Raw genomic sequence first — 16,571 nt, 5'->3', positions numbered from 1 at the left:
GATCAGATAAAACATAAGAGAGGGAATAAAAATAGCTTCCCCATCTCTCCTTTCACCCAGAAGCAGGTGAATCACTTTGATTTAAAAGACATCTAGTGGTAGATAAAAAACTACAGAAAACAACTAATCAAAAGGATGTTGTTCTGGAAACTTCGAGATTTCCCATTCTATGGGAGTTTCAGAAAGGAAAGGAGCGATTTCATTCTTTCATCAAACCAGGCAAAAGTTAGACAGAGATTAAACAGTGAAGCAAGTTATGGAAAAGATTCTCAGACAACTAAGTCAAAAGGACTTGAGGACCCTTAAGCAGTACTTCAGATCCTCCTCTGCCTGTGTCACCTGAACTTCCCTTCCTGCTGGCACGGGAAGGCAGCAGACACACTATGAAACCTGAGAGTTTGTATGACCTAAAATTCCAAGCCAGGTTTAGGAACAGCCTAAAATGGCACTGGGGGATGGCTGGCTGTGTATTTTATTTTTATATATATACACAAGTTGTTTTTTTTTTTTTTTAAGAAAAGAAAAAAGCTACTAATTCTTCCTACCTCAATTTTTTTAGTTTCACTTACTCTAAACAAGTAAAAACTTTCATCCCAGGGACTGACAGCAAAACCACTGTAAGTTCCTGGGACCGAGAGAAGCCTGCTGGGTAAGAGAACAGTGAAATATCTGGAAAAGCCCACTGTGAGTTGGGAAGTGGAGAGTCAGCAACACTGGGAGGTGTATAGGAGAAAGAGCCCGAGTCCCATTCAGCTGGAAGACATGGAATAAGCAACAGTAGCCTGAAAGAACCCAGATTCTACCTGTGCGAGAATGCATGAGCAATACCAATCAAAGACTTTCTTTTAGTAGGAACTTTCAATAAACACACACACATATATACAGCCTCCTCTTGCAGAGACAAGCAGTTAAGTGCTTCCACATTCAGGACAGGGTAGGCAAGTCAGCACCACCTGGCCAGTGGTTCACAAGGCGCTGAGGATGCTCCCGTGTGCGTGCTCACAGCTACTTCGTGTTTGTGAAGGGAAGGCCAACAAGTCTTTCAGATAGGCTCAGTGCAGACACACACACAGCTGGAGTCATATGTAACAGCTGTGTTACAGGATAAGGGAGATGAGAGGGAGCAGCTGGGAAAACAACAAGCAAAAACCCTCTGAAGACTGCCAGGAAGTCTCTGCAGACAGTGTCCATCCATGGGAAGTCCAGTCAGAATTTGACAGAGAAGGAAGTCCCACATGAGCAACCCTTCTCTGCCTGGGGGTTGCTTACCACCTGGAAGGAGCTGCGAATCAGCTCCTGGCTGAAGTCCACCATGGAACCTTTGACAAAGGCCAGGCTGTCCACATCCACGACCACACGGGCACCACCTTGTTCAAACACCCTGCAGAAAAGCAGCATATTTAACCATTAACTGTGCTGCAGACCCAACAGAGAAGCACTGCGTGAGCACTTTCCTTATCTCACAGGCTTCCTCCCTTCAACGCAACGTACTGTCACATCACACACCCCCTTCTCGTCACCTTTGCAAAGAACAGTCACACCTGACCACCACTACACCCCTTTGCCCTTGCCTGTCATCAGGATTGATAACTGTGTCCAAGGAAAACTTGTACTGGAATCCAGAGCAGCCACCTCCTTCCACCTGCAGCCTGAGAAACTCTGAGCCTTCTGTAATCTCCAGCAGCCTCTGCAAAGGAGGAGAGAATTAAAAGACCTGCTGAACAAACCGGCAAACACTCAAACGCCTCCCCTATGTGCCCACAGCAGAGCAGGCAGCTTGGAAATCCCTCCGAGAGGCACCCAAGCTGCTTCCCGGGGTCCCTACCTTCACGCAGCTCTCGCTGAGGAAGACCTGTCCCTCGCTGGGGTCGCTCTCCGTCGGGCCCGGCTGGGAGAAGGACGATGCCCACCGCAGCGGGCGGCTAACCGCACAGGCGGGGCGCGGCGGGGGCCTCGGCAGCGCTCGTCCTCGGCGCAGCGGAGCGGGACACCAGCTGCTTCAGGGAGAGGGGAGGAAAGGAACAGCCTCAGAGGGGTCCCCGCCACCGGGCGGCCCCGGCCCCGGCCCCCGCCACCCCCTGCCGCACAGCGGGGAGACTCGGCGCCCTACCCGAGGGGACCGAGCAGGCCCGCCGCGGAGCGGTACCTCCTCATCCGGCCGCCCAACGCCAACCTCCACCAGCCCCTCAGAGCCCCCGGCGCCGCCATACTGCCCCCGCCGCCCGCCCCAGCGCCCCGCCCCCGCCCGCCCATTGGCTGCCCGCCGCCTCCGCTTCCGGCGAGGGCTGCCATGGCGCCCGCCGAGGCGGAAGTGCTGAGCCGGTGGGGGTTGCTAGGCAACGCGCTGCCCGCCCCGCCGGGCGGGCCCGGCCGGCGCGGTGCAGTCGCCGGCAAAGGCACGGAGCCGCCGTCAGGCCTTGGGGGTGTTCGCTTTCAGAAGCGGTGACGCTCACGGAGGGAAATAAACAGCAACAAGCCAGTAAGGAGCAATGCAATAAATAAGGCAGCGCTCTCTAGCAGAGCGTGTTTGTCCTGGAATTAGCTGTGAGGGTTGTTTACCGCGAACAGAACCCAGAGACCCCGAGGGGGATCAAGGAGCCGCCGCAGGGGGAGTTAGGCGAGCAGGGGAGCAAACGCGGGGCCCGACTGAAGGGGTTTTAGGGGTTTTCCCCGGTCCTGGCTTTTCTGGTTTGCTCTCCTTTACCAGGCAGGGGCTTAGCTCAGACACCCCGCGGAGGGGATTAGTGCTCAGCCTCCCGCACTCCCCCGCCGTCCCTCCCGTCCCCTCCGCTCCCGGCTTCCCCCCTGCCGGAGCCGGGCCCCCGGCAGCCCGGCCGGCCCTGCCCTGTAGCCGCCTGAAGGACGTTTCCTTCGGTGGTTTCACCTCCTCCCCATCATCTGCCGTGACAGCGGTCTGGCCGGTCGCTCACGGATGCGCCCACGGTTAAGGGTCTTAATCTCTTTCTTCCTCATGTGCTTCTGGGGGAGGAATCCTATTCCTCGCCCCCGGCCAGGCCTGTGGAGAGTCACACAGTGGGATGGTGGAGGGAAACCAGTCATCCCAGCGGGAGAGGGTGACTGAACGTCAGGGGACCCTGTGATGGTTTGCTTTCTCACCCGTCCCGCTCCAAGCAAGGCGATGCTTTTGCAGCCACATGCTTTTGCTACCACATGCTTTTGCTTATTTGTCCCACCCTGAGCATGTGAATAAAGACTGGTTTGAGCTGTTTACTCTTGCTTGCTCTTGGGTGAACTCTGACAACGTTAAGATAAAGCCAGGAAAGTATCACAGGCAGAGTCCCGGGGGGGGCTGGTATTAATGTAGGTACCTGCGGTGGCTGATGAACCACCATCAGAACACTTAATGTTTTTAAAAACATATTGGGGTGTTTCTCCAGTTATTATCAATGTGGCATCCCAAAAGCAGACAAATCCGAAGGAGCAAATCAAGAACTCTGGGAGAAAAGGCGGGGAATCGTGCCTGCTTTCCATACAGCACCAGCTTTCCTTCTCTCTCCTGCAGGGTGTATTAGACCGATCCTACTGCATTTCCTTGTGTTGTGACTATAGTCACTGTCAGCACCTTTTGGAGAATGGATATAGCCCCAGAAAACAGACACTCTTACTTTCTAATTGCCTTCGTTTTTACCAGTGTTAAGCGTCCGAAGTGTGACAAGTACCTTCAAGGCACTTTGGGATGTTGCTCAGATCATTACTGCAGACTGAAAGAATGAGAAAGAAGCCATCTGGCCTTACTCAGAGTTAATTTAATCTAATTAATAATCCATTATGCTGATGAGTGACTCAGGTGCTGGAGGCAAATTTTTTGAGCAGCTAGGAGAGGTGGGTGTAACTAAGGAGAACAGCTACTTCTTTGTACCTCTTTCTTATTGTTGGGCTGTTTTTTGCTTCTGCTAGCTGTGTATTATGGTGGTGTTTTTCTCTCACCCAGAGTTACAGTCTAGGTTTTCTTCCTTCCTGGGCTGTGATTTTGTTGGTCATCTTGTTCCTGACAGCTTAGTGTAACCTGGTTTTAGGTTTGGTTGTGTTTTGTTTTCCCCTTCTCATTCTGGTCTGCGGTATCTGGGTTTGGGGAGTTCCTTTAGCTCTCTTTAAGCACACTGTATTGAAGAGATTTGTCTGTGAGTTGAATTCTCTAGGTATTTTTCTCTACTCTTCTCTGCAATGTGTATGCTTAAATCATCTTTTATCTGTTTTGGTGGAAAGCTGAACTTGTTTCAGTGCTTCAGAAACCGGTGATAATAAAACCTCCGGTGTGGTGTTGAATCCAAGAGTGGATTGTGATGCATTTTGATGTGAATTCTGACGGTCTGTATCAAAAGGAGCATGTTCTGGCTGAAAGAATGGTAAAATTGATTAGTCTCTGTATGTGGATTTTCTTGAGAACCTGACTTCTGTATTCACTGCTGCTGTAGTGCCTGCAGGTGCATCTGTTTACTGAGCTGCAAGTGCAATGCTGTTAGAGGGATTTGGATTCATTGGGTGTAGGTAGCTCATAAAGTGGAACCTTAGACTTTTTCCTCATGTAATAGAGTTGGTTGGATTACAGAAATTAAGAACTTGAGTATCAGTCTTGCTGGAAAGAATTTATCTGTTGGCTTTCTTAGCCTTTTCTCCTGGTGTTTCTGCATGTTAGCACAAGCTCCCTGAGATGTTGGTAATCTGGGAGGAGCTCTGTCTGCAAAATAATGAGACCAGCCTAAAGCTGAATCGAGTCTTTCTGAAGTATTTGGGGCTCCAAGGTGACCTGGAGGCCCATGTCCTGTATCAGGTGTTGAAAGGGGCATGAGCCTAAAAGCAAGGTCTGTTTGGCCTATAATGCTTATGCTGCCCTGGGCAATCTAAGCTTTAGTGCTGTTATTGCAAAACTGGCATGATGGTAATGCGTGATACCAGCTAAAAACCTTGGGCAGAAGGTTTCTGCTTCTTTCTTGTGTAAAGGCCTTGGCTGTAATTTTACAAACTTACACTTCTTAGGCTTTTTATTAATCCAGGTCTGGGGGGGAATAGATGTGTTAATTTTGATCCTAGATTCAATGATTTTTAGTTCAAAGCCTTTGAAATACGTGTAGAGTTGTATGTGTGTAGTCACTGCCGCTGTGCAAAAGCATCTGTGAAGAGAAGATATCTGTTGAGCCGTTTCACAGGGAGGCTTCCTGATTTAATGCATTGTGGAATTTGCTCCCAAGCATGACAGTGCTTATCCTGTGAATGTGTGACGGCAGTTTATGGTGTTGCTCTGACCCTACTGCACTTCTGTTCCTTGCAGTCAGATAGGCGGCTTTGCTTACCATCTGTAAGACTTGAAGGATGGGGGGAAGAAAAGCCTTTCTAAGGGCATGAGTTCCCATGCGCAAGGAAAAGAGTTTATCTGGTTCGGTTATGAATTGTGCTAGGTGGACTTAAATATACGGTTTAGTCTCAGCAGGGTCTTTGGGGTTTTTTGAGCCCTCTACAAACCGAATGCTTACTCAGAATCCTTTAAAAAAAAAAAAGCACCCCACACCCCTTTCTGAAGGAAGGGATCCCTTTTCTTCTGAAGAGCTAAACTGCTCAGCAGAGACACATGAGAGCAAGTCCCGCTCAGTCCTGCTAACACCTCTGGGGTTTCTGGTGTGACACCCTTTGTGGAGAGCCTGAGCAAAGCGTGGGGGTTTCACCTCTGAGTCACTTGGCAGCGCAGCTGAAGCTGAGTAGGCAGACACCTCACTGGGACAGAGGTCCGAAGGGGGCAAGCTGTGTCAGCTCTGTTCCTACCAAATCAGCACTCACATGCCTTTCTCTCCATTGTGTTCCTGACATGACCCCTTTAAGGGTAACACTTGCTACCACGTGAAATTGGTGAAAAGCTGTAAACTTTAGCTTGGGTCAAATGCTTTCTGAAGTGTTTTAATTGTCCCCTGGTTTGTCTCAGCATCCACAGCATAAAGCTGGGAGTCTCTGGCGTTTCACAAGTTTAAGAAGCAGGACTAACTTGTGCGCACTCTCTGCACGGCAGCAGCCACGCCAATTACTTAGTAGATGTAACTCTCGGCACTCGCGTTGTACGGGCAGCTTTGAACCTGCAGAACATGATGGAGTAAGTAACAAGTAAGGCCACAGGCCGGTCTACTACGCTAGCTTCTTCATGTTTATTTTTTCCCCTCTCAGCAGAAGCAGTGAAAGAGCTTCCCAGCCGATCGCACTGGCTGTACGCGAGCGTGTCCTCCAGCCGCTGCCCTTTAGCACTGAATGCGCCAGTACAGCCCAGGAGCGGGGATTTCCAGGCTGTCTGTCTGTCCAAGCGCTGGAGTTCCATCACAGTAACCTCCCCCTCCCCCCCCCCCCCGCTGTCCTCTCCTCTCCTGCACCGGAGGAGCCACGGCGGTGTATCCGCTGCCCTTTTCCAGGCTGCAGCCTCGGCCACCGCACCGGGGGCGGCAGGGGAGCGCGGTCCAGCCTCACCCGGCTCCACGGAAACCGCCCGGGAGGGAGGCGCGGCGGCCCCGGCCGACCCCCGCCCCCGGCCCGGCCCCGCGGGCGGGGCGCGCCCCAGCTGACCGGCGGGCGGGGCCGCCACGCTCATGTGACCCCGCGGAGCCGCTGCCGCCGCCGTTCGCGCCGCCGCCGCCGCCATGGTGCCCTCTCCGCTCGCCCTGCTGCTGGCGCTGGGCGCCGCCGCCACCGCCCTGGCTGAGCCCCTCCGCTTCGTCGACTGCGGTGAGTGGCTCCGGCCGGCCGCGGGGCGAGGGGGCGGTCAGCAGGCGGAGAAGGCCCGGTAACCCCGGCTCTTCCTTGCAGGTTCCAAAGACGGCAGCATCCAAGAGGTGAACGTGAGCCCCTGCCCCACGCAGCCCTGCCTGCTCCACAAGGGGACATCCTACAGCATCAACGTCACCTTCGCCAGCAGTAAGTATCGCTTCCCCAGCTGGGGTGCCAGAGGGGCGGCAATCGCCTCTGTCCCACTGCTTGGAGAGGAGTGGCGAAGGGTGGCCGGAGAGGGGTCTGGGTGGGAAGAAGTGGCCGGGGAGGAAGAGTGTCCCTTAGTCGTGTTCTTGCAGCCTTCAGGGTATGTGGAGGGGAGGGTGTAAGGTAGAAATGTGTTCCCTGCTCCGGTGCCATGCTCACGCTTCTCTGTGTTCTGCAGAGATCGAGAGCCAGGGCAGCAAAGCGAGAGTGTACGGTGAGATGCTGCACGTGGACATACCCTTTCCCATTCCTGAGCCTGATGGATGCAAGTCCGGGATCCAGTGCCCCATTCAGAAGGGCCATTCCTACAGCTACCTGAATAAACTCCCTGTGAAGAGCGAGTACCCCAGTGTAAGTAAGCAGGCAGCTGGTCTGCTCCTCAGAGCTGCCATCATTCCTGGGACAGTCCCACCACCTGCCTTTAAGGAAGGACACCTTGTCCTGTGGAGGGGAGGGAAGAGGTTAGAAGGCTCCTCAGACTATTGGGTAGCACTTCTGCTGTGAGTATGACCCTGTCTCAACTTCCCACTTTGGGATAGACCCAGCAGAGGAAGCAGCCCGGCTCCAGCTGCTGAGAAGTGGCTTCAGCTGTCCAAGTATGTCTCCTTACAGAGCCTGCTGCATTCAGCCAAATGCTCCCAAACTGGGGGTGCTCGATTCCAGGGTGCAGTTCAGTTGGGAGGCTGCAGGGTGTTTCCACTCCACTTATTCAGAGTGGAGATCCAAGTGCAGTGTGTGGAGGTCTCCTGTGTCACGCAACAGAACTCTCCATCCATGTAAGATACTCCAGGAGTCACTGCATGAACGTGGCTCACCTACTGCTGTGGGGGCAATGCCCTAGCGCTATCCTCTTTGTGCAGAACTCCCAGGACCTCCTTGCTCCACACAAGTGATGACTCCCCTCCCCGTGTCCTTGCCTTAAAGTCTCCTGAACACTCTATTTCCCTCTGCTCTTCTCTCTTTTTCAGATTAAACTGATTGTGAAGTGGGAGCTGGTGGATGACCAGGACCAGATGTTGTTCTGCTGGAAGATACCAGTGCAGATCACCAGCTGAGAAGCCCTGCCATTAGTAGGGCTTGGGGAGGGGAAAAACAGAAGACAACACAGGCCAAATTATTTTATATAATAAGCATTTCTTACTGCTTCCTTCAGAGCTCTGCAGCCTCTGAGCAGCCAGTACTGTGTTCCTGCAAGGTCAGCCACGGGCAGAGGGCTCTTACTCTGTTTAGAGTCCCCTGGGGTGTTCTCACAGCAGCTCAAGGGGTAGGAGTGACTGAGCATCATCCTCCACCTGTTCTTGGAGGTGCTTTAGTTGATTGAAACGGAGCCCTCTGTCCTCACAAAGGAATTTCTCTGCGATGAACCTGGCTAGTGTCTGAGCTGCTAACTGGTAACCCCTTCAGTGCCTCTTGTAGAATGCTGGCTGCATCTACCCTCCTGCACTTCTGCTCTGTCGCAATCAGGATGCCCCTGGGACTTGCATTTGCCATCCATGCAGCTGAAGGAGAGGGAAGGAGGGGAGACTCCCTGAGCTGGCAGCCTGCTCTGTCCTGGGCCCCTACTCAAGCTGGCAGGACTGCAGCTGGGAAAACTTCCTTTTTGTGGATGCAAAGCCAAATGGCATTCGATGTCTCTGCAGGGATGATTCTTTCTCTAACCAATGGTTTGCACTACTACTAATTCGGAGCTGCTGGGAGCTCCTGAACCTCTTTTTATAACTTTCCTTTTAATAAAGGCTAGACAAAATCTGCTTGTGTTGTCTTCTGTGAGTGGAGAGGAGCAGGAGGAAAAGCAGAGTGGTGGGCATCTAGTTGGGGGTGGGCTGGTCTTATTTCTCAGCTGAAGGCATGGATGGAGGTGGCATGCTGGCCTGAGTGTAGGTGACCTGCAAGCAGCCAGGCATATCTGCTCCTGGCTGCCAGGGTGTCCAGTTGGTGATGTCTGGCTGTGCTCCTGCCTTGCTGGTCCTGTGCTGGCCTGAAATTGTGCAAAGGCTCTCTGAGGAGGTGGTGGTGTATAACATGGCCTTGCTTGCTGCAGCATAGGTAAAGACATTTCTAGTGAGGGCTCTGGGGCTGGAAAAGCAGCTCCCAGACCTGCCCAAGAACCAACTGCAGAAACCTACATGCTCTTTTGCATAAACTGCAGCCCCCTTGTGTGTGAACAGCTACAACTGCGGTGCTGTCTGTGGGGGCTGGAGTTGGCTCCTGGGACAGGCACCGGGCTGGGGAGATAAGCAAGTATTTGGCCTGGCAAGGGTCTCCGCTCAGGAGCGGGAGGAGGCTGGGTGCCAGTGTGAGAGAGGTAAGAATTGGCTTATGAGAGTGGGGTGGCATTGCTAGGCTGGACCCACAGGGAGGATGTGGCTCATGCCCCTTGGCAGAGGCAAAACTAGCACAGTTCTGATCAGCCCCAGTGTCTTGAGCCACAGAGGCCCAAAATAAATGTTTTATTTAACAACATGAGAGAAGTTTCCAGCAGACTCGGTTAAAAAAAAAGGTCACCAACAGCTTTACAGAAAGGAAGCTGGACCTGCTTTCCCCTCCCGCTGCCCAGCCGGTGTGGGGCATGAAGGCAAAGTGCGGGGCTGAGGAATGCGCCTGGGCTGGCTGCAGGGAGAGCTGGCCCTGGAGCCCCTCCGGCCTCTCCCCTGTGCCCCAAGGTTAGGCAGTAGCTTTAGAAAGCTGGGGTTGACCCCCCCCTCAAAGCTCTGGCCTAGGGGCTGGATGCTTCACAAGAAGCGGGGCCAGCACCCGTGATGTGGGTGAGGCTTGTCGCTAGGTCAGTGCAGCAGTGGTGGGGAGATGAAGCCCCTTTCTCGGCAGGGCAAGAGGGGTAGGCTGGGGCTGCGTGGCAGGGGAAGGTGTCCTGTGAGCCTCCACAGCACGGGGCGATGTGCCGGGTGCTGGGGTCCAGGGTGGGCTCTGCTGCGGCAGGGGCTGGCAGGGTGGAGGGGGTTGCAGAGGCTGGGAGCTCAGCCCTGCCCTGTACAGCGAGGTGGTGGGGAAGTTGTGCGCTTCGGAGGGGAAGAAGCGAAGAGCCTCGAAGCACCCGCAGCCCCGGGGTGCCTTTCTCCGTGCTCCCAGGTCCTGGGTGCCAGAGCCACGCACTGGACGGGGGCACCCTCACTGCCGCTCCCCTAGAGCTACGCTGCCGCTGGGCGCTGGGCTGTTTGGGGTACGCAGTGGTGGGGCTGGGCGAGGGCCACATAGCCTGGTGAGCAGTGGCAGCGGTAGGAGCCCTCAGTGTTCTCACAGGTGCCACCCCGGCACAGGGGCTCAGGGCCACCCACCTCCTCGCACTCGTTGATGTCTGCAAGGAGGAGAAGGATAGGGGTGAGTCAGTGGCAGAGTAAGCAGTCCCAGCCTGCAGCCAAGATCTCCTTGTGCCCCTGCCATTCCCTCCCAGCCCTCCCGCACAGGTGCCCTATGCCCCTCCCCAACACCTCCAGGATGCCCACCATGACCCCACCAGCCTCCCACACCCCTCAGCACATCCACAGAGCCCCCTCAGTCCCCAAGGGTGACACCCCCAGCATTTGGCATCACCCAGCACAGGAAGGAGCACACACGCCCCCCCCCCAGCAATGCACACCAGATAAGGGCCCCCCCATGCTCTGCAGCTGGTGACACCCTCAGGTTAGCAGTTTCCTGCTAATAAGTTGTGCTAGCATAAGATCTGGGAGAAAGGCCACCTTCAGCCTTGGAAAACACCCTTTCCTGATCTGACAAGGCCAAGAAGGCAGATGATGGTGGCCCTGAGAGGCTGATTATCACCTCCAGGACCAGAACACAGAGGGACCTCACACTGCACAAACAAGGGCTTGTTTTATTAACCTGCAAACTGTGCCAAAGGGCTCACTTAGCTGGCTCGCCACTGGGCTAGAGCGTGTATGCGAGCCCTACAGCAGCTGCCCCACTGCGACGAGTCTGCTCTGCTAAATGCACTTCCCCGGAAAAGTCTGCCCATGCTACCCCAACTTGTGGTGGGGCCACCAGCTAGGCAGAGCATCCCTGCGCACCCCAGAGTCCTTGTTTGCACCCACAGGACCTCCAGAGCCCAAATCCTCACCTACCAAGGCAGGTCCAAGCCCTCTGACCACAAATTCCAGCCTCAACCCCCCCCCCCCAGATCAGCAGGGAGGAGTGAGGAGCAGCTGATGGGTTCAGCTGCCCACCCAAGGGAGAGTGAAGGCCCCCAGCAGTGACCGACAGACCCCCAGGAGGACTGAAGAGCTCTGCCACCCTGGGGACCTCGGGTTATCTGTAGCACAGGTGGAGGGGGCCATCTGGCAAAGAAAGGGAAGTGCAACCCCTGGGAGGGAGGCTGGAAGCAAAACCTCCAGGCACGGTGGGAGGAAGCACAGCAGTCATGGGAGGGAGGAGGAAGAGAGGGGAAGAGTGAGATGAGAGAGCTTGGGGAACAAGGCAGCCTTCATATGCAGCCAAAGCAATGGCTGAACAGGCTAAATCTCAGGAAAAGAACATCGCCATGGATGGGACGGGCTTGCTCAGAAGCCCAAGGAGGAGATGTTAGGCAGCACATCAGGGAAGACGTGCTCTGCAGCCTGGGAAGTGGGGGGAGGCAGCCTTGCTGGGGGCTCCAGGGAAAGGTAAAAGGGGGAAAAGCAGGCAGGCTGGTCTGGCTGTGGACCACTAAATTGAGAGAAGTAAAACAAGGCTACTTTAGCCCAGAGGCACCTGAAAGCCAGAAGTAGCAGAGTAGTGCCAGCGGTGTGCACCAAGCCCTGGAGCCTGCCCACTCAGGCAGGGCTGGGGGCAGGCAGCCCATCTTGCAGGACAAGGGCAAGCTAGCCCCATAGGGAGGCAAGAAGGGAAGCACTGCAGCTGCTACAGGAGTACTCCAAAGGCCTGAAGTCAGCAAGGTAAAAACATGGGGATCACTAAGCACCATGTAGGAGAACTGAAGGCGGGGGGGGGGGGGAATGGAACAGGACAGGCTCCAGTGTAAAATGAGTGCTAATTAGTCCAGGACAGGAAAAGCAACAAGCAAAGGCTCCATAAATATGTTAGCAGGAAACAATGGGGAATGTTGTCTGGTCCTTATCGACAGAGGAAACAAAAGCCAGCCAAGCTGGCTGGAGCAGCTAATGCGGGCTTTGTTCCAGTCATCATAAAAATGCTTGTGGTGACCAGACAGGGTGCAGACCATGTTTGAAGTGTTTAAACGAGGGTGCAGGAGTACAGGGAGGGAAAGGCCACACTGTGATGGAGAGGTTCGACAATTGGCTAGGTAAAGCAGTTACATTCATATTGCTAAAGGCTTGCTGCAACTCATCTTCACATGCTTAATGCTCCTGCAGTCCCTGAAAAGTTGGCAGTTCTCTCTGAGATGGAGGGTAAAGGAGGTCTCAGAGACCCAAGGAAGGGTAAATTTGGTAACTACCTTCAAAAACAGAGAAGGGAGAATCCAGAATTACAGACTGGTCACCCCCATTCCCTTAAGCAGACCAGGTTTGTGAGTGATTAGGTCACAACCCTCCAAAGGATATCAGGGTCATTAAATAGCTGATGCAGATCTGTTAAAGCCTGATTACGTTAATCCAATCTGGTTCCCTTTGCTGACCTGATAACTGGTCTGTCAGATAAGGGAGAAGTGGTGGATATGATGTGCCTTGGCCACAGTGAAGATTTCAACACACTCTCACATGACACTCAAGCAGACAGAGAAAATACAGGCTAGGTAAAAATGCGGCAATTGCACAATGGGCTGCAAAGCTGCACTCCAAAGGTAATTAGCAATACCTGGCTGTTACAATAAAAGCCATTTAAGCAGGGGTCTGTCCTGACCCCTAATCCATCCAGATGTTGTCATTAAGGTGGACGAAGGAAGAATCCCCATGCTTATAAAATGTATCATCTGTGTGATGCCACACTGCAAGCACTTTGCAGTGTTCAGACTCATTCTGATCAAGCAGAGAAGCGGTCCAAAATCAACCAGACAAAATTCACTGAAGGAAAATGCAAAGCACTGTGGCCAAAGAAAGGGAAACGGTGCACAAATGCAGAACGGGGAGTAAAAGCTCAGGCAGCCGTTCTGCCCAGCAGCATTTGGGGAGGGAGAGAGACCACAGGTTCTGTATGAAGCTGCATGATTGTGTCATGCAATAAAGATGCTGGGAGCTGCAGTAAGTGCCGTGCCTAAGGAAAAGGAGAGTCTGCATCTGCTCTGTTGAGCGCCCGGGGCCTCAGCTGGCTTGGGGAAGCTGCACTGTGAAAAGGATGGAGACATGGCATAGGGATGTAGAGGAAATGCAGAGAGAAGCTTTAGAGACAGTGCCTCATAGGGCAGGGTGGAAAGTGAGGAATTTCATCAGGGCAATGGCGAACGTAGAGGAAATTAATCAGGGATAGAGTCACAGTGGCTGGTGATAATACAAGAGCGTTACGCAAAGGGAGCCATCAGGGGCTCCCCGTGATGCCCAGCGGTGCCCTAGCTGCCAGCAGAAAGTGGCCGCCTGAACCTCCAGGAAGGTCGTCCCAGGTCTACGGGAAGGAAGCGCTAGGAAGAGCCGGGACTCCTCCGCCAGCTGTCCCGGCCAGCACCGCCAGAGAGCGGCAGCCGGCAAGGAATGCGGGGGCCCGGCTGCCCGCACAGCCCCGGCTGCCCCGCCCGGCAGCCCCCGGGGCTGGCCCCGGCCGCCACTCACCCACGCAGGCCATGCGGGTCATGTCCAGCTGGAAGCCGTCAAAGCAGTCGCAGGTGTAGCCCTCCCGGACGCGCACGCAGCGCCCGTTCTCGCAGCCGTTGAGGATCCCGCACTCCTCAGCCTGCAGCCCCTCAAAGCCCTCGTAGAGACCTGGAGGGTGGCAAGGTGGTGTCAGACCAGGGTGATCCTCCGCCCAGCTGTGGAGGGGACATGGGGGGCACGCGGCGAGACGGTGCCGGTGGGGCCAGGACCGACTCAGAGCTGCCAGGAGCAGAGCTTGCTCCAAGCCTGGAGCCCCCTGGCCGGGGTGGGAGCTGCCAGGCAGTCCCCATGGACACAGGCTGGGAGGGAAGGCACGTCTCTGTGTCTCCCAGTACTCACCAGTTTGGCTGGGCAGGTAGCGGGGCGGGGACCGCCCTGGGCTGTGGTGGAGAGGTCTGCCGTGATACTCGCTGTTGGGCTCCCTCCGAGGGAAACCAGCATCGGGGTTTCCATACTCGGACTCCAGGTAGTTGTAGTAGGGGCCCGTATCGGGGCTGGGAAGGCCATAGTGGGGGTCTTCCAAGCCTGGTGCGTACTCATACCTAGGTCTTTCTCGGAGCTCAGCCCCTCTCTCACTGTCTTCACTGGCCCCATTACACAGGAAAGCAAAATCAGCTGCAAGCAGTGAGAGAAAAGGGTCAGCAGCCTGGCTCAAGAGAGATAGGTCCACTATGGCCAGAGAGGGTAGATCCACACCAGGCCAGCAGAGCCAGGCCTGCTGGGCTCAATGGGCTCCAAAGCTGCAGCTCTGTAGTTTGCTGATGGGATCCTGTCTTTGAGAAGACCAGCTCCTGTCTGGGGCCACCAAGTTCTTGAGCAGCAAGAAGCCTAGTTCCCAATGTGCTCCCATCCCCGGCTGCCACTGCCTCACCTCTCCTAAGCTAAGCAGGAGCAGCGGGATGCACAGAGCAGCTCTCCCCTCGAACACCTTGGACTCATTGCAAACCAGTTTCAGGTACATCCTACCCACTGGTGCAGCTCAGCCCTGGAGAAGTGGTGGGTTCACCCACTCCTTGCGCTGGCTTTGGCAATGTAGGCAACAAGAGGAACCCTTGCTGCAGTCATACGTGGCTGACTCTGCATGACATGACCACTGGCAGCCCAGTCCGTCCCCACTTCTGCCAGGGGATGCTTGCCCACGCCGCCCCGCTCACCAGAGGACCTGTGCGGGCAGAGCGCACAGTTCTGGCCCCAGGCTTCACCAAGCCGGCAGCAGCACTCGGTGTACGTGGTCTGCTCGCCATGCAGCAGGTCTTGGCAGATGTAGTCGGCAACGGTCTGCCAGCAGACATCCAGGTGGATTTCATACTCCTCCAAGGCATCTGTCAGTGACACAAGCAAAGGATGCCATGAAGATCCAGAAGAGTGCTACCCTACCTTGTCCTGAGAGGGATGACCATGTGCTCCAGCTCCTGCCCCCCCTGCCATGGCTGCACACTGTGCTGATGCTGGCACACCTCAGCCTGACACTGAGCCCCCACCTGCTGCTCCCTGCCGGGAGACCCAGCTGTGGGGCAGGATGTGCAGGGCGAAGGTGTGCTGTGGCGGGGGCCCGGGCTCACCTGCCCTGCTGGAGAGGTTCACACACCGATTGCCAGTGGCATCCAGCACAAGAGGGAGGCTGCAGAAGCAGTGGTAGGAGCCGTCTGTGTTCAGGCACTCGCCATTGATGCAGTACACTTCGTTCTGACACTCGTCCTGGTCTACCCATACACAAGGACAGAGCAATGTTTCAGGCTGGCAGACATGAGCAATATGACCCTTCCCTTTCCCCAAATGGGGACCTCAGGGGCTCCTGCCACCTCCTCTCTCGTTCCCCAGGAGGGTCCCAGGAAGCCTGTTGTCCAGACCTGGCCCTGTAGCCTAGGCAGCAGCGACAACTCTGGGTGCAGCAGCACGTCTGTCCCTCTGTGCGCAGTGGGGTGCCTGCTGCACTTTGAGACCATCTTACCAACACACTCAAGCCTGCTGGAGTCGTAGAAGTAGCCCGTACGGCAGAAGCACTTGTAGCCCGGCACCGTGTTCAAACACTGTCCGTTGCGGCAGAACTCGGAGCCAAATATCTCACACTCGTCCATGTCTGAGGGAGGGATGGAGGGAGGGAGAGAGCATCTCAGGGAGCAGAGCCGTGGAAGCAAGGCGGGCTGGGTGTTGTACCTGCAGAAAGCCGGCACGGCACCTTGGCCTGGATCACTGGCAGGTCCCCAAGTGAGCCCCCCCCCCCAGCCTGTCCCACCGGCTCCATGCCTGAGAGCAGAGGGGGAAGCACACACAGGCAGAGCAGGGCGAGGGATGGTGGGGAACAGAATACTTTCACAAATAGGAAATTCATGTGTGTTTCTGGAAGGTTGAGAACACAAGCCCCTGGAGATGAAGTGCCAAAGACTGAGCCAGCCAGCCACTGGGAGATCTGAGCAGTAACTGGAAGGGTTGTGTCTTACTAGACCCCATCCCTGGTTCAAAATGGGCATGGGAGAATTGTACGAAGAAAGAATCACTGCCAGCAGTGAGGCAGGACTGGAAGAAGGGCCACTTCCAGCTCGGTGATACTGGCAATCTGGGATTTCTCTGGATGGAGGAAAGCAGCAGCAGGGTGTTAGCATCCCCCACCACAGCCCCAGGGAGATATTTCTGTGGATGCATCTCCATGCAGGGCTTTGCACAGCACCCTCCCTCTTCCCCCTGGGAGAAATGAGAGAAAACGGCGCTAGTACCTGTGAAAGAGACTTTTCCTGAGAGCAGATCTTCCTGGGGAACATAGCCCTTCCCGAGAGGGCAGATCTCTTGGTACTCCACTAGCAAGGAAGCAGATGCCAAGGGGAGATGGAAAGAAAAGAAACGGCTTGTTAGTGCAACCAAGGTGGAGCTGGCAGGCAGAGCACAGGCCTT

The 16,571-nt window shown here is 55.1% G+C and overlaps 3 protein-coding genes across 7 annotated transcripts in view; 1 reads left to right on the top strand and 2 right to left on the bottom strand.

The window, feature by feature from the left end:
• Positions 1-825: 825 nt before the first annotated feature.
• On the bottom strand, positions 826-3,075 carry ISCA2 (iron-sulfur cluster assembly 2). Of its 3 annotated transcripts, none has more exons than XM_069783890.1 (4): positions 2,885-3,075; positions 1,826-1,994; positions 1,572-1,687; positions 826-1,381 (listed from the first exon to the last, which is right to left on the bottom strand). In XM_069783890.1, the coding sequence occupies exons 1-4, from the start codon at positions 3,058-3,060 to the stop codon at positions 1,207-1,209; spliced, it is 636 nt and encodes a 211-aa protein (XP_069639991.1). In that variant the 5' UTR covers positions 3,061-3,075; the 3' UTR covers positions 826-1,206. The 3 variants fall into 3 exon arrangements, with proteins under 3 accessions (XP_069639991.1, XP_069639992.1, XP_069639990.1); XM_069783891.1 differs by lacking the exon at positions 2,885-3,075 and adding an exon at positions 2,147-2,268; XM_069783889.1 differs by lacking the exon at positions 2,885-3,075 and adding an exon at positions 2,111-2,233.
• Positions 3,076-6,566: 3,491 nt separating this feature from the next.
• NPC2 (NPC intracellular cholesterol transporter 2) lies at positions 6,567-8,720 on the top strand. Its single transcript, XM_069783888.1, has 4 exons — positions 6,567-6,720; positions 6,802-6,909; positions 7,148-7,320; positions 7,938-8,720. Exons 1-4 carry the CDS (start codon positions 6,636-6,638, stop codon positions 8,022-8,024), a joined length of 453 nt encoding a protein of 150 aa, XP_069639989.1. The 5' UTR covers positions 6,567-6,635; the 3' UTR covers positions 8,025-8,720.
• A 661-nt stretch (positions 8,721-9,381) lies between these two features.
• The window catches only part of LTBP2 (latent transforming growth factor beta binding protein 2), a 98,582-nt gene continuing 91,392 nt past the window's right edge, over positions 9,382-16,571 (bottom strand). For all 3 annotated transcript variants that reach the window (XM_069783877.1, XM_069783875.1, XM_069783876.1), the window contains 7 exons: positions 16,397-16,477; positions 15,634-15,762; positions 15,245-15,385; positions 14,837-15,004; positions 14,022-14,297; positions 13,641-13,790; positions 9,382-10,282 (listed from right to left, as the gene is read on the bottom strand). In XM_069783877.1, coding sequence (XP_069639978.1) covers positions 10,116-10,282; positions 13,641-13,790; positions 14,022-14,297; positions 14,837-15,004; positions 15,245-15,385; positions 15,634-15,762; positions 16,397-16,477 — 1,112 coding nt within the window. In that variant the 3' untranslated portion in view covers positions 9,382-10,115. The remainder of the gene's footprint in view (positions 10,283-13,640; positions 13,791-14,021; positions 14,298-14,836; positions 15,005-15,244; positions 15,386-15,633; positions 15,763-16,396; positions 16,478-16,571) is intronic.

Source organism: Haliaeetus albicilla, chromosome 5, assembly GCF_947461875.1.
Source record: "Haliaeetus albicilla chromosome 5, bHalAlb1.1, whole genome shotgun sequence".
Taxonomy (NCBI): Eukaryota; Metazoa; Chordata; class Aves; order Accipitriformes; family Accipitridae; genus Haliaeetus; species Haliaeetus albicilla.
The sequence above is the reverse complement of the archived record's forward strand: the minus strand, read 5'-3'. Positions and strand labels throughout refer to the sequence as shown.